At 40.8% G+C, this 13,612-nt stretch overlaps 1 protein-coding gene and 1 pseudogene across 6 annotated transcripts in view; both read right to left on the reverse strand.

Moving 5' to 3' along the window:
* The window catches only part of LOC118208713, a 195,067-nt pseudogene that overhangs the window by 59,946 nt on the left and 121,509 nt on the right, over window positions 1–13,612 (reverse strand).
* Window positions 3,726–13,612, reverse strand: part of LOC118208715 (CMRF35-like molecule 8) — a 116,672-nt gene continuing 106,785 nt past the window's right edge. For 4 of the 6 annotated variants that reach the window (XM_035383640.1, XM_035383639.1, XM_035383638.1 and 1 more), the window contains exons 4-8: window positions 8,652–8,984; window positions 8,075–8,207; window positions 7,599–7,693; window positions 5,108–5,148; window positions 3,726–4,839 (exon numbers count right to left, since the gene is read on the reverse strand). In XM_035383640.1, coding sequence (XP_035239531.1) covers window positions 4,684–4,839; window positions 5,108–5,148; window positions 7,599–7,693; window positions 8,075–8,207; window positions 8,652–8,984 — 758 coding nt within the window. In that variant the 3' untranslated portion in view covers window positions 3,726–4,683. Of the gene's footprint in view, window positions 4,840–5,107; window positions 5,149–7,598; window positions 7,694–8,074; window positions 8,208–8,651; window positions 8,985–9,410; window positions 9,741–10,267; window positions 10,516–13,612 lie in introns of those variants that run through there. The other 2 variants (XM_035383642.1, XM_035383643.1) reach the window with 2 other exon arrangements.

Genomic DNA, 13,612 nt, shown 5'->3' on the forward strand with positions numbered 1-13,612 from the left:
AGGTTATGCTGTGAGTTCACTATACATTGGGTAAGAGATCCAGTTGGTGATGTCATATGCATTACGTTATGTTACGCATGGAGTTTTGGGGAGCTAGAAGGGTGTCAGACGAATGAAGGGAAGTGGAAGCACTTTGAATGGCATTGTGATAATCAACATAGACTGTTCAGCGATACGGGCCTTACCTGGTATTACAACTATGAAGTCCTTGTAAACGTGATAGGGTGAATCCGTTATGGCACATCGGTACAGTCCACCGTCTGACTTTTGTAAATTCCAGATTGTGACATCCATACATCCGCTGTATTCGATTAGAGATATTCTTCCCTTATAGATGTTGTGGGAAAGAAATGTATTCAAGAGCACCAGCCCAATGTACATGGGAAAGAAATGTATTCAAGAGCACCAGCCCAATGTACATGGGAAAGAAATGTATTTAAGAGCACCAGCCACCACCACCGTGATGGATTATACGACTAACAAAGGAAGTGCGTGTAGAGCCAACAAAGGCCCGACCTTGGCCAAAATATTAATGATCTGTTGAAGTGAGCACTACATACAAAACACATGCAGCAAAACCTATACGTAATGTAAACACAGCTTCTGCTATGCAAACTAGGCCTTTCACACAAATGTGTTGTAAGAGATCAAATCCAGCAGGAAGGTGGGGAGCTGAATACATGTTTTGCAACAGAAAGCGGAGGGAGATTTATATGGGAGAAGGGAGTACCTATTTTTTAAAAGTAAAGAAAGGAGGGGGCTCGGAAATAATGGTGTCTGGGAGTGGGGAGATAATGGTGTCAAGAATAGAGCCTAAAAAACAAAGCAATCAAGTGGGAAGTACCAAGTTTAAGCTCTTGTATGTAATCTTTGATTTACTTACAATAAACCCAGTTACATCAGACTCTGTGAATTGTGCATACTTTGAAGAAGTATTCAACAGTGTGGAAGAGAGCGACCCCGGCATTTCTGGCCCAGGCTGGGGCCTGTTTTCTCCCCCCACAATGTCACCGGCATATCCTCTGTTGTCCACAAACAGGAGACAAACTGTCATGGTCCTGTTTTCCTGTCTGTGTTTCCCTTGTTGGGCCGCCAGATGGCGGCACTTCTGTTTTGTGTCCTGCTCCCCCCTGTTAATTGTATTAGTGTTTGTCTCGTTATTCTATCATTGTTCCCACCTGTGTCTTGTTATACCCTCCTTCTGGTTTGATTGGTTTTTGAGTTCACCTGTGTCTTGTTACCCCCTGTCTATTTAAGTTCTTTGTTCCCTTGACTCGGGTGCTGGTTCCTTGTGTTTGTTTCCGACGTATGTTTCAGACCGTTTGTACCTGCCTGCGTTTTTGACCTGTTTGTGTTTGTTTGACCTTCATGTATCTGCCTGCCTGTGCTTTGACCTGCTTGTGTGTGTGACTGAGTTTCCACCTGTGTGTTCTGCCTGTTAGTTCCTGCCTGGTTTCTGTCCTACCTGTGTTCTGCTCTGTGTGTGTTTTGAATTTTGAGTTTTCTGTTTTGTGTTTTTGGTAGTGCCCTGTGTGGCCTTTTGGTTTCCTGTTTTTTTGTCCCCTGTCATGTAAGTAAAATCTTTGTTAATTTTCCCTTTTTGAGTTTGTGTTTTTTTCTATCTGTGTTTGGGTCCCCCCTACCCGTACCATGACACAAACACTTTGGTAAAATTTGCAGCGGAGCTTTTTATAATTATTGAAATACGGATTAAAAGGCAATCGCAGCAAAACCATTCCTAATGCGTCTACTCTGTCCTGTCCCCTTGATAAGTGACAACCTGTGGGGGAAAAAAAATGCACATGGGAGATTAATGTTATACTTTCTGTTCCATCGCTCCAGGTATTTGTGAAATTAGCGGTTAAATTACCTGAAAAGAGAAGCAGAATAAAGATAGCGGGATCCATAGTCAGAAAACTACAGACTGCTCCTCAGTACTCTGTGTCACAACACTGTACAGGCACAACAGTGGACTTCCTCAATTAGATTCCTGTGTCTCATTATTTGTGTCCTGTGTTATTATTTACTATTTTTAACTGATCATGTGATGATATTTCCTCTTGCTGTTCACAAAGAAGTTGTCTTAATGCTCTAAATTTAAACGGCTGGACCATGTGAAATTGAAAACACCCTGCATACCCCTGAGGATTTTTATCAAAAAATGGCCGCGTGAAAGAAGAAAAGTCGTACAAGTTACTCATCTGTCTAAAAGGTTAAAGTATTTAAAATATAGTATCTGATCCCCTAGATACGATGTCCAAAAGTCGACAGGAAGCCGATCGTTCTGCTAAAACCAGAGCACCTCAGAACACTGAGAGCCAAAGTAAAAGATGGCTATTTCTTTTCTTAAAAAGTATAAAAATGTTCCTCGTTTATTTTTTCTTCCCGTCTCCAGACTACAAAGCATGACCTAACTTGACCATCAATGAATCAAAATGTATTTATTTGCGTTTTTAAGTTTAATTATTTGTAGATTTCATGTTTGCACATTAAACACTAGTTGGGTCATTAAAGGCATAAATTGTGCTAAGCTGTACAGATATTAATTTACACAAACATACTTTTTTTAAACAGGTCATTAACAGTTTACTTTCCATTCTGTAACTTTCATTCCCATTCAACAGATTTCCCAGTAGAGAGAGCTAGTGGACAGCATGAAAACAACATGAAAGCAGTATTTTATATTATAATGCTGCACAGGTTCACCATTCATGTGGTCTGACATTTTAGCTATATATTCAGACAAGCTCATGAATAATTTTGTCCATGATTAAGTGTCCCCATATGATGTACTGTGGTATGTGGACTTTATCTTGGTATGTACCAGAGTTGGTTTATCATGATGAGGAACTAATTGACTCAGGGCCTAACTGGCAGAAACGGAACCTGCATACACACTACCCGCCCCCCCCCCCCCCCCCGCCCAACAAAAAAAAAAATTATGAGATCTGATGCTCAGCAGTCACTGCATCCTCTTGCACAGTTTATGCATGCTGCAGACATACAGTGAGTACTAATAAGCTCCTGAACATTTTTAATGATGCCAGAAAAAAGTATATGCATTCTACTGTTTGTATATAACGTATTTGATGTTGTCAATGTGTTTTGACAGCATGCCTTCTTCCCACAAGGTGTTTGTAGGGAGGAAAATGCTTTCATGCGCACCATGCTGCTTTATGATGAAATGCACAGTAAATGCGTGTATTCCATTTTGAGTGCATTTCATGTGTGACTTCACTGAGGACGCATGCTGAAAGACAAAATGTCCGGCCCCTTTTCTGTTTACCCACCAGATTCAAATCACAATCAGTTTGTACTAGTAGCGCAAATACATTAGTTAGACTAGCAGCATACATCAGTTATACACTTGAAGAAATGTTGTTGTCGTATTGTTGAACTTGCATTCATAAATAAAAAGCCTGTGATTTCTGTGTCTTTTTAAAAAAGGAATTTGGACATTGAGGAAATGGTTATTTACAATCCTTCATGCAACTGTAATGTTCTGTCAGATAAAAGCAGCCCACCTCTGAGGGGGTTTCATATTCTAATTTATACATGTTTTGTCAATTTGCCAAACCAGCTCTCTCCAAATATTAAGAACTCCTGTTAAATGGCTGTATTCAAAACCAAGTAACAACGAAAAACGTGCAAACTAACAATCTACTAGGATACCCCTTTGTAACACAATCTGTAGTCCTTCTCTCCACAAACCACACAATCCTCAGTTCTGGGACGCACACAGGTTTTATTGTGCGCTGGTTACATGGACGTCGGTACACACACACACACACACACACACACACACACACACACACACACACACACACACACACGGTAAGGAAGGGGATTACACAGCACGTCACCCCCGCGTGCGTCTCTCATTCAGTGCCCCGGTCTCACTGCAGGCAGAACATATAAACAGTTTCCAATCAGTCGTAATTGCAAACAGCCGTGGTTGCTGAACCACCTAAACCGCTCCCTCTCCACCTGCATATAGCGCCCTAACCACACCAGCCCTCCACACCCTTATTTCTGAATTCCATTAAACTGGTATACAGGTTGCCCAGCAGTGGACTGGCAAACTGTCCAGGGTGTATTCCTGCATCTCGCCCAGTGCATCCTGGAATAGGCTCCAGCACCCCCCGCGACCCTGAGGATCTAGATGATGGATGGATGGATGGATGGATGGATGGAGCACAGGTGTCATACCCTTTCCATGTACCAATGTTGCAGCAATTGGCTTGCATGCAAAGCTGAAATGGTATTACACTGCTCAAACTGTTTTTACACAGAAAGTGCTGTAGACTTTTATAATGCAGTACTCTCACAGCAAGCACACCAGGGTCAAATACTTTAATCCTTTAGCCAGCAGTGAAACTCCTACACACCATTGACAATTTAAAAGGCAAATGAATCTTATTTTCATATAATTCGAATTTCCATTAAATGACATTTTCATATAATTATAAGGGTTATGTAATTACACGTTTTGATGAGGGACACATTTTGGTAAAAATTCTCAGGGAACAACTGAACAACTGTTTTCGAATGTTAGCAGGTGGCCATATAAAATTTGACCCAGGTTTGAATAAGAAACAAAATAAAATCTCAGCATGAGGCAATTCTGGTGAGTGTGGAGTAGCTGTCTGGCAGTGTTGTCTAAAATGTCTAAAAATGGGGCTTTCAGGAGTTAATAGTAGAGTACAGAACTTGGTCCTGTGGGGGAGGGCTCTGTGAGCACTGGTGTGGATTCACATAGGAGTAAACCACGTCACTCGGCTCCTGTGTGCTGTCATTGGTCAGAACTTCAGCATAGGTCGCTTCAGCGACTCCTGGGGGCTACAATGGGGAGGAAATAATGCAACACTTTACTGTAGGTTCATAAAGCCTTTATGAACTTTACCATCATAGCTATGGGATCCTTATGTCATGGATATGAATGCATATAGACTTCATAAAAGCTACATAACCACAACTCTCGCTAATGAATGTAAAGTAGAAAAGATAACACACATTTCATTTCCTATGAACAATTCATGAACATTGTAAAGGGGATGAAACATCACTTGTGAATTTCAAAGACCATCTCATTCAAAGACCAAAGTACCTTTTCATTTTTGTCTTCCACAGCTGGTCTTTTTTTTTTACCTGAAACGAAATGGGAGTCAGAGTCATGTGATTGCAGGTTTGTACACACTAAGCAGCAGTGGTACCCCTTAATTCCACAAATACTGTTTCTGTACAAATAGCTATAAGTCGTATTGTTTGAAGAAGCTCTCTAACAATATAACCACAGATTTTGTAGTCTCACCAGAGACTTAGCTCCATATAGAACACTGAAATTTCTATTTTTGTTGTCATTATTAATTAATGTGGCCAAGTGACCATGATATCATTATACTGTGACCATGTGATGTACTGTTATAATTGATATTGTGTGCTCCAGGTTCATAATTTTTAGTGAATATTAATATGTATATATAAGTACAGTACAGTACGCAGCCTCCGTTCGGCTACTCAGGAAAATAAAGCTGTTTTTTCAAGACTACCTTTGAAATGAATTAAGTGCAGTGCACTGTAATGTATCCGGAAGCCACTTGATTAACATGGGGGTTTTCTGTGTTCAATTGGATAAACTCCATACATAATAAAAGTGAATATGACTGATGGGTCCTCTCAGTGAGTTTTCTATGGAAGCTTGCCTTCTAAAGTGAAAACTTGACGGAATTATTTAGCAACCGTAACTAAGGAGAGCTGGACTTTGGCAGAGACTAATCACATAAACTCAGTAAACAGGAACAACTTTGTTGATGCGTGGAAACAAAATCCCTGTAAAAATGTCTTTAAATAGGTAAATACCGAGCCTTATCTGTGCTGAAAAACAGTCCTTGAAACTCTTGTCACCAAAGAGGTTTCTTAACTTACTTTGGTTAAGACAACTGAAGGGAGGAGGAACAGAGTTAAATATGTGGTAAGTCTGTGGTATATACACTATATCCACTCTCATTCTGTACCATTATAAGGGCCTGTGAAGATTTTCAGAGCTTGGTTCTTTACAGAAACAGGCCGACATGACAGTTGCAGTTTTTATTCTGAGGAAGAGAAATTAATCAAGATATGGTTAACCACTTCCTCTTTGAAATTCTGTTGTTCACTAATTTTGGCTCTGGACAGTATCTGTAAATGCGTAGCAAATATAAAAGAAGAAATTCTAAATGCGTAGTCATTTTAAAACATTTAGATATACCTCCCCGAAAAGGACATCATCAGATGTCCAGTAAACGTTTTTGTGTCCCTCCAGACAATCAAGTTACCACACAAGCTACAATTGAGGCCAAAAGTTTGCATCTGGGCTAAAGATATTCAGACTCAGTTTTTCACAACTCGACACATTTCATGTTACCATACATTTCTTATGGCAAATCAATTAGGGCATCTACTTTGTTCATATCAGAGGTCATTTTAAAACAATTGATTAGATACTGATTTATTTCAGCTTTAATTCCTTATATCAGAATTACAGTGGGTCAAAAGTTTACATACACCAAGTTGACTGTCTCTTTAAACAGTCTGGAAGATTCCAGAAATTGATGTAATGACTTTTTAGAAGCTTCTGATTGGTCAATTGTCATAATTGAGTTAATTGGGAGTTAATTGGTATCTGTGGCTGTATTTAAGTCCCTTCCTTCAGAGCCACTGCCTTTTTGCCCTTGACACCATGAAAAAATCCAAGCAACTCAGCCAAGGCCTCAGAAAAAAAAACAAAAAAAAGTGGACCTCCACAAGTCCAGGTACCACGAGCTTCTGTACAAACAATTGTATACAAATATAAAAATCTTGGGACCACACAGACACTGCATCATTCAGGAAGGAGGCAGAAATGAACTCCCAGGGCTGAACAAACTTTGGTTCAACTGAACCCCAAGACAACAACAAAGTAACTGGTGGAGGAGTTGGAGGCATCAGGTACAAATATATCTACATCCACCATTAAGAGACTCCCACATCACCATGTTGTGAAAGGAAGAAGCCCCTACTCCAAGACCAGAATAAAAAAAGCCAGAATGAAGTTTGCAGCTGATAACCAGGATGAAGACCTAGCATTTTGGAGAAGTGTTCTCTGGTCAGATGAAACAAAAATTGAACTGTTTGGCCATAATGGTCAGCGCTATGTATGGAGGAAAAAGGGTGAGGCTGTTAATCCAAGAACACCATCCCAACTCTGAAGCATGGGGGTGGCAGCATCATGTTGCGGGGGTGTTTGGCTGGAAAAAGGACTGGTGCACTTCAGAAAATAGATAGCTTCATGAGGAATGAGGATAATCTGGAAATACGGAAGCAACACCTCAAGACATCTGCTAGAAAGTTAGAACTCGGTTGCAACTGGGTCTTCTAACTGAATGATCCTAAGCATGCCTCCAAATTTGTAACAAAATGGCTTGAAGACAACAAAGTGAAAGTATTGGAGTGGCCGTCACACACCACACGCATGCTTCTAAGAGAAGTCAAAAACAGCACTGCCGCCAAAAAGAGGAAGAAGTCACGGGTGCTTTTCATGTTGAAAATAGACAGCTGCTGTCCGATGAGGATTAACTCACGTTTGATCTTCCGTGCGACGCCAGCGGCCGCACAGCAGAGCAGCAGAAGAGCTCCGGCGGAAATGGCGAGAGTGGGCAGCGGGGATGAAGAATCCCTATCAGGGAGGAAATACCAGGCAACCAATGAGAGTGAGGCACTTTTCCTCCAGAGAGACAGACTCTCTGACAGAGACACGCTCTGTCATGTCAGCATGTTCATGTGCAGCAGTCATAAATGGAGAGAGCTTTGTTTGGGGTCATCCTTCTGTGCTGCTGGTTATGTTGATTTTTAAATTTATCACAGATTTGAAGAAAACATTTGTTAAATTATTTTGAGAATTCTTTGCTGACGTTGATGTATAATCTGATGTTATTTTTATTGTGTCACCCTGGTCATGACAGTATCATTTTCCTGTAGTAACCTTTTAAAATAATCTGCATTGTTTAACGCTCAACTTATTTTTGCATTTTTTGTTTTGTGATTATGGTTTACTTACGGAGGATTCTTTGCTGTTGTTGGTCCTTCTTGTTTTTTTGTTGAGTTCCAATTCCCCTTTTCTGGTTTTCCTACTGTGGATGCAGGAATTGATTCTACTGGAGTCTTGGATGTGGTTGACATTTCAGAATGGTCTATATATATTTTTTAAACAAAATGATATGCATTAAAAAGTTTCAATGATTTTCAAAAAAGTGAACTTTAAGATTTGTGGTTCTTAAAGTATCATAATCAGTAATACATGAAATTAGATATATTACATTACATTACATTACAGGCATTTGGCAGACGCTCTTATCCAGAGCGACAAACAACAAAGTGTATAACCATAACCAGGAACAAGTATGACGAAACCACTAGAGAGAATACCGGTCCAAGTGCAGGGAACAACCGCATAGTTCAACTTGGACCCCGAAGGTTAAACTGATTAACACTAACAACGAGAACAGCAACAACGCAGTCTATGGAAAAAATACAAGTAGTAGTTAAGACAGTTAATACACCTAAGTCATATATTTCAACAGATTTCACTTAAAGCATCCTTCCAGGTACCCATGATGCAGTGTGAGCACCCTTACCTGCTTTAACATTCAGGTGCACCGGAACCCGATTGCCACCGAGGGAGGAATGTCCCCTCGCTCCACAATAGTACACGCCAGTGTCCTGTGCAGTGAGGTTACTGATGGTGATCAGGAACTGTCTTTTGGAAGGGTCATCTCTGATCTGGGTTCTGTCTTCTCTCTCTTTATTTTCAGTGTTCACCACAGGGCTGCATCCGTCCTCACCAGCTTTTTTACACCAGTATTTAACACTATCGGTGTAATCTGCAGTATACTGACATCTGATTGTTTCACTGCTGGATGCTTGCCCAATTACATTCACCGGGCCCCAGAGATCTGGTATGGTCGCAGCTAGAGGAATTTAAAAAATGTGTGAAAAGAAAAACACTTGATTACCATAGCGTGAATAAATTAGCTCCGTTTGCTATAGTCTGAAATGCTTCTTTAGAACGGCTGTCTTTTCCCTCATGTTGTAAACCAGTCCCACACAGTAAAATGCCCAGTGTTAATTATACTCTAATAGAGCACATAATGAGTCCAACAGGGACCGTATGCACTCTGCCAGGGCTGATTTAACACAGTTTACTGTGCTGTGCCCATCACCTGAAACATATTACTCAGTATTGGAGTATTTATCTGATTCATATCCATATACATGTTTTCTCACTTATCTCTATTTGCTAATGATATTTTGGTTTGGATTTCTTGACAATATGAACAACTCAAAAGTAATTTCCTGTCATAATTAGCACTATGACAGGGATTCATGAAAAATACCTTTTTTGACACTGATGTACACTGATGGACTCATTTCGTCGAACCATATTGGTATTGATATTCCACACTGATACCATCCATCGTCCTCCTCTCTCAGATCCTTCATCGTTACAGAGAACACTCTCTCTGTTTGATTATCTCTAATCGACATTCTTTTGTCATTGGTGGTGCCATCAGTCTTCACTAAATCGCTACAAGGCCGAAATATATTTTCTTTGCACCAGTATTTCTGATTCTCATCATAATCTGTATATCTACAGGGGACAGTCACGCTGTCACCCACCAAGACCCTCACCTCCCCTGGACCCCAGACAACAGCAGAGTAGGCTCCTAAAAAAGCACAGAAGAAATGTTTTATGATAATGCATAAGTGTAGTGTAGCCATTTGATCACTATAGTAAGGCTCCTCAGTACAATGGTACAGAAAAACATTTCAGATTAATACTCCACCATAGACACTATGCACATATTCTATAACAACATTAATTTAACACTAATGTTATGAATGTGTTCTCCATGAATTATGCCCAACCCAGGAATAGCATAATTCAGCTTATATTCAGCACATCGCTTAATACAGCTATTACAGAACATTTACAGCTTATATAAACATGTATAAGAGCTTACCATAGATATACCATAGACAGTCATATACATAACCCATATGAGGTTAACCACGTTTTCTTTAAGTTTCCACATTTCTGCTCAGCATTCATTGCGTGGATAAAACTCAGCGGTTGATTAAAACCCTGGTACAACGGAAACTAACACTATTCAGTCCACCACGCTCCTGTTTTATAATAATGGATTGCATCAGCCAATCAGAATGACAGTAAAACAGAGATGTGCATGTTTACCTGAGAGGAAGGAGAGGACCAAAGCCAGCCTCATTGCTGCTGGATCTGAAGGCGACGCTTCTGTTTTGGAGTGTGTATCTGAAAGGAACACAAACGGTCAGTGTCCTTCCTGTTCTTAGCTGGGTCTGTGCTGTCATGACCCGAGTGAAGGGAAGGAAATGCAACTGTGGCAAGGGCGTGACTGCAGGTTTAAGTTCAAGCTTGCACAAGAGTCCTGGGAGTCTGGTGCTTTTATTCACCATGTTAACTCTTTTAACTACAGCCTTGACCTGCTCATATGCAACATTTAGCGACTGTGTATGTATAATACAGCATACACAATTTTAACTATATTTAAGCATTTTGTACTGTACATAATTTCCAAAATAGTTATGGGCAGACCTAATTATAATTGTTCAGTTTTCATAGATATTTTCTCAAACAACCAAAGATATTATCACACTGCCAGTTCTCTGAATGACTCATTTGAGCTGGTGTTTATGATGTGGTAACATTTGTGGGTGCATGTACGTGTGTGTGTGTGTGCGCATGTGTGTGTGACTCACAGTTGTACTCTTGAGTTTGGTTACGCTTGGTTACTCTTGAGCAGTTAGCTGTACTTCGGTGTAAATGTGGACTCATTAGGCATCATTTGGTTCTTCTGGACACTCCCCTATCAATTTTATTATGTTCAGTAATCTGCACAACATTCTGTTTCAATGTGTGATGGACCATTTCATGTTGTTTAAGTGAGCCATTAATTCTCTCATCAGATCACTGTCTCCTCTCTCTCTGTTCCCTCCCCCTTCTCTCTCTCTCTCTCTTTCTCTCTCTCTTTCTGTCTCCCTCTCTTTCTCTCTCTCTCTCTGTTAAATAGACACAAACTCACAGCAGACTCACTCACATGATTTAACTAATGAACAGGCAATACAGAAAAAGTGCTAAAATAAGAAATAAACTTCACATTACTGTGAAAATGAATTCACAAGTTGTTTTGAGAGGCTCTCAATTTTGAACTGTCTGTCCCTTTTGCACTAGCCTACTGTTAGGAAAATCTAGAGGCCAGAGGGAGTAAAATTTTATTTATTTATTTGTTTAGCTGAGAAACTATGTTTTAAAGCCCATGGCACAATTTAAACTTATGAGGAATTTAGTTTGTAGGCTAACCCATTGTATAACCCAATGTTATAACTCAGCCTGTTCTAATCTCATTACCTCAGTCTGCAGTCTTTTTGCCATTTGCAGGCTAGCTAGCTAAGTAACATGGAGAGGTTTATTAGAACAGAGGCACCACAGCTTCAAAGCACCGGCACCAAACCAAGTATGATAGCCAGTTAACCTATTTGGGATTTACTTGGACATGATCGAGTGCACCTCAGTGTGATTTGCAAAAACAAGATGGAAACGAAAGGCATTTCGAAGACAGCAGATGGGGTTAGAGGAGTTTAGCAACATGAGGAGCGTGAGGTGGGGATTTCTGCGTGTATATGTGTGTGTGTGTGTGTGTGTGTGTGTGTGTATGTATGTGTGTGTGCACATGTGTGTGTGTGTGCACGTGTGTATATGTGTGTATATGTATGTGTATGTGTGCACATGTGTATATGTGTGTGTTTGTTCGTGTGTGTGCACGTCTGTGTGTGTGTGTGTGTGTGTGTATGTGCACATGTGTATATGTGTGTGTTTGGGTGTGTGTGTGCGTGTGTGTGTGTGTGTACACGTGTGTATATGTGTGTGTATTTATGTGTGTGTGTGTGTGCACGTGTGTATGTGTGTGCACGTTTCTATAGGTGTGTGTATGTATGTGTGTGTGTGAATGTGTGTGTGCACGTGTGTATATATGTGTGTGTGCGTGTGTATATGTGTGTATGTGTGTGTGTGTGTGTGCACGTGTGTATGTGTGTGTGTGTGTGTGCACGTGTGTATGTGTGTGTACGTTTCTATAGGTGTGTGTATGTATGTGTGTGTGTGTGTGAATGTGTGTGTGCACGTGTGTATATATGTGTGTGTGCATGTGTATATGTGTGTGTTTGTGTGTGTGTGCACGTGTGTGTGTGTGTGTGTGTGCACGTGTGTATATATGTGTGTGTGTATGTGTGTGTGTGTGTACACGTGTGTGTATGTATGTGTGTGCATGTTTCTATAGGTGTGTGTATGTATGTGTGTGTGTGTATATATGTGTGTTTGTGCGTGTGTGCATGTGTGTGTGTGCATATGTGTATATGTGTATATGCACGTGTGTATATGTGTGTGTGCGTGTGTGCATGTGTGTGTGTGTGCACATCTGTATATGTGTGTGTGTGTGTGTGGACATGTGTATATGTGTGTGTTTGTGTGTGTGTGCACGTATGTGTGTGTGTGTGTGTGTGTGTGTATGTGCACATGTGTATATGTGTGTGTTTGGGTGTGTGCGTGTGTGTGTCTGTGTACACGTGTGTATATGTGTGTGTATGTATGTGTGTGCACGTTTCTATAGGTGTGTGTATGTATGTGTGTGTGTGAATGTGTGTGTGCACGTGTGTATATGTGTGTGTGCGTGTGTGCATGTGTGTGTGTGTGTGCTTGTGTGTATATGTGTGTGTGTGTGTGTGTGTGTGGACATGTGTATATGTGTGTGTTTGTGTGTGTGTGTGTGTATGTGCACGTGTGTATATATGTGTGTGTGTATGTGTGTGTGTGTGCACGTGTGTTTATGTGTGTGTATGTATGTATATGTGTGTGTGTGTGTTTGCACGTTTGTATAGGTGTGTGTATGTGTGTATGTATGTGTGTGTGTGCACGTTTGTATGTGTGTGTGTGTGCACATGTGTATATGTGTGTGTATGTTTGTGTGTGTGTGTGTGCGTGCACATGTGCATATGTGTGTGTATGTGTGTGTGTTTGTGTATGTGTGTGTGTGTGCGTGCACGTGTGTATATGTGTGTGTGTGTACGTGTGTATATGTGTGAGTATGTTTGTGTGTGTGTGCACGTGTGTGTGTCTGTGTGTGTGCACGTGTGAGACCCTGCAAGACTACATGCCTAACATTTCCCTTTAAGTTTGAATGCAATCTTTAGGTAGGCCAGTCCTTGTCATGAATGAGTCTGACCCCCCTTCCCTTCTCTCCTACACCTTAACTTGGCATCACCCAATCGGGGCAAACATCCTCAAGCCATGCTGGGTGAGGTATTTAAGATGGCCACAGGAAAAAGTTGTGTTGTGTTGCGGTTGGTTTCTGAGCCTATGGAGACGGCGTTTTTCTCTTTTTATTTTGATGGTGGTTCCTTTGTTGTGTGTTTTTAGCTGGTTTCCTTTCATCCTGTGGCGCTTAAACTAGAAGTGGGTAACACTTTGACAAGATCTGTCTTGTCTGTCTCTCTCTCTCTTTTC

Source organism: Anguilla anguilla, chromosome 11 (genome assembly GCF_013347855.1).
Source record: "Anguilla anguilla isolate fAngAng1 chromosome 11, fAngAng1.pri, whole genome shotgun sequence".
NCBI classification, from domain to species: Eukaryota; Metazoa; Chordata; class Actinopteri; order Anguilliformes; family Anguillidae; genus Anguilla; species Anguilla anguilla.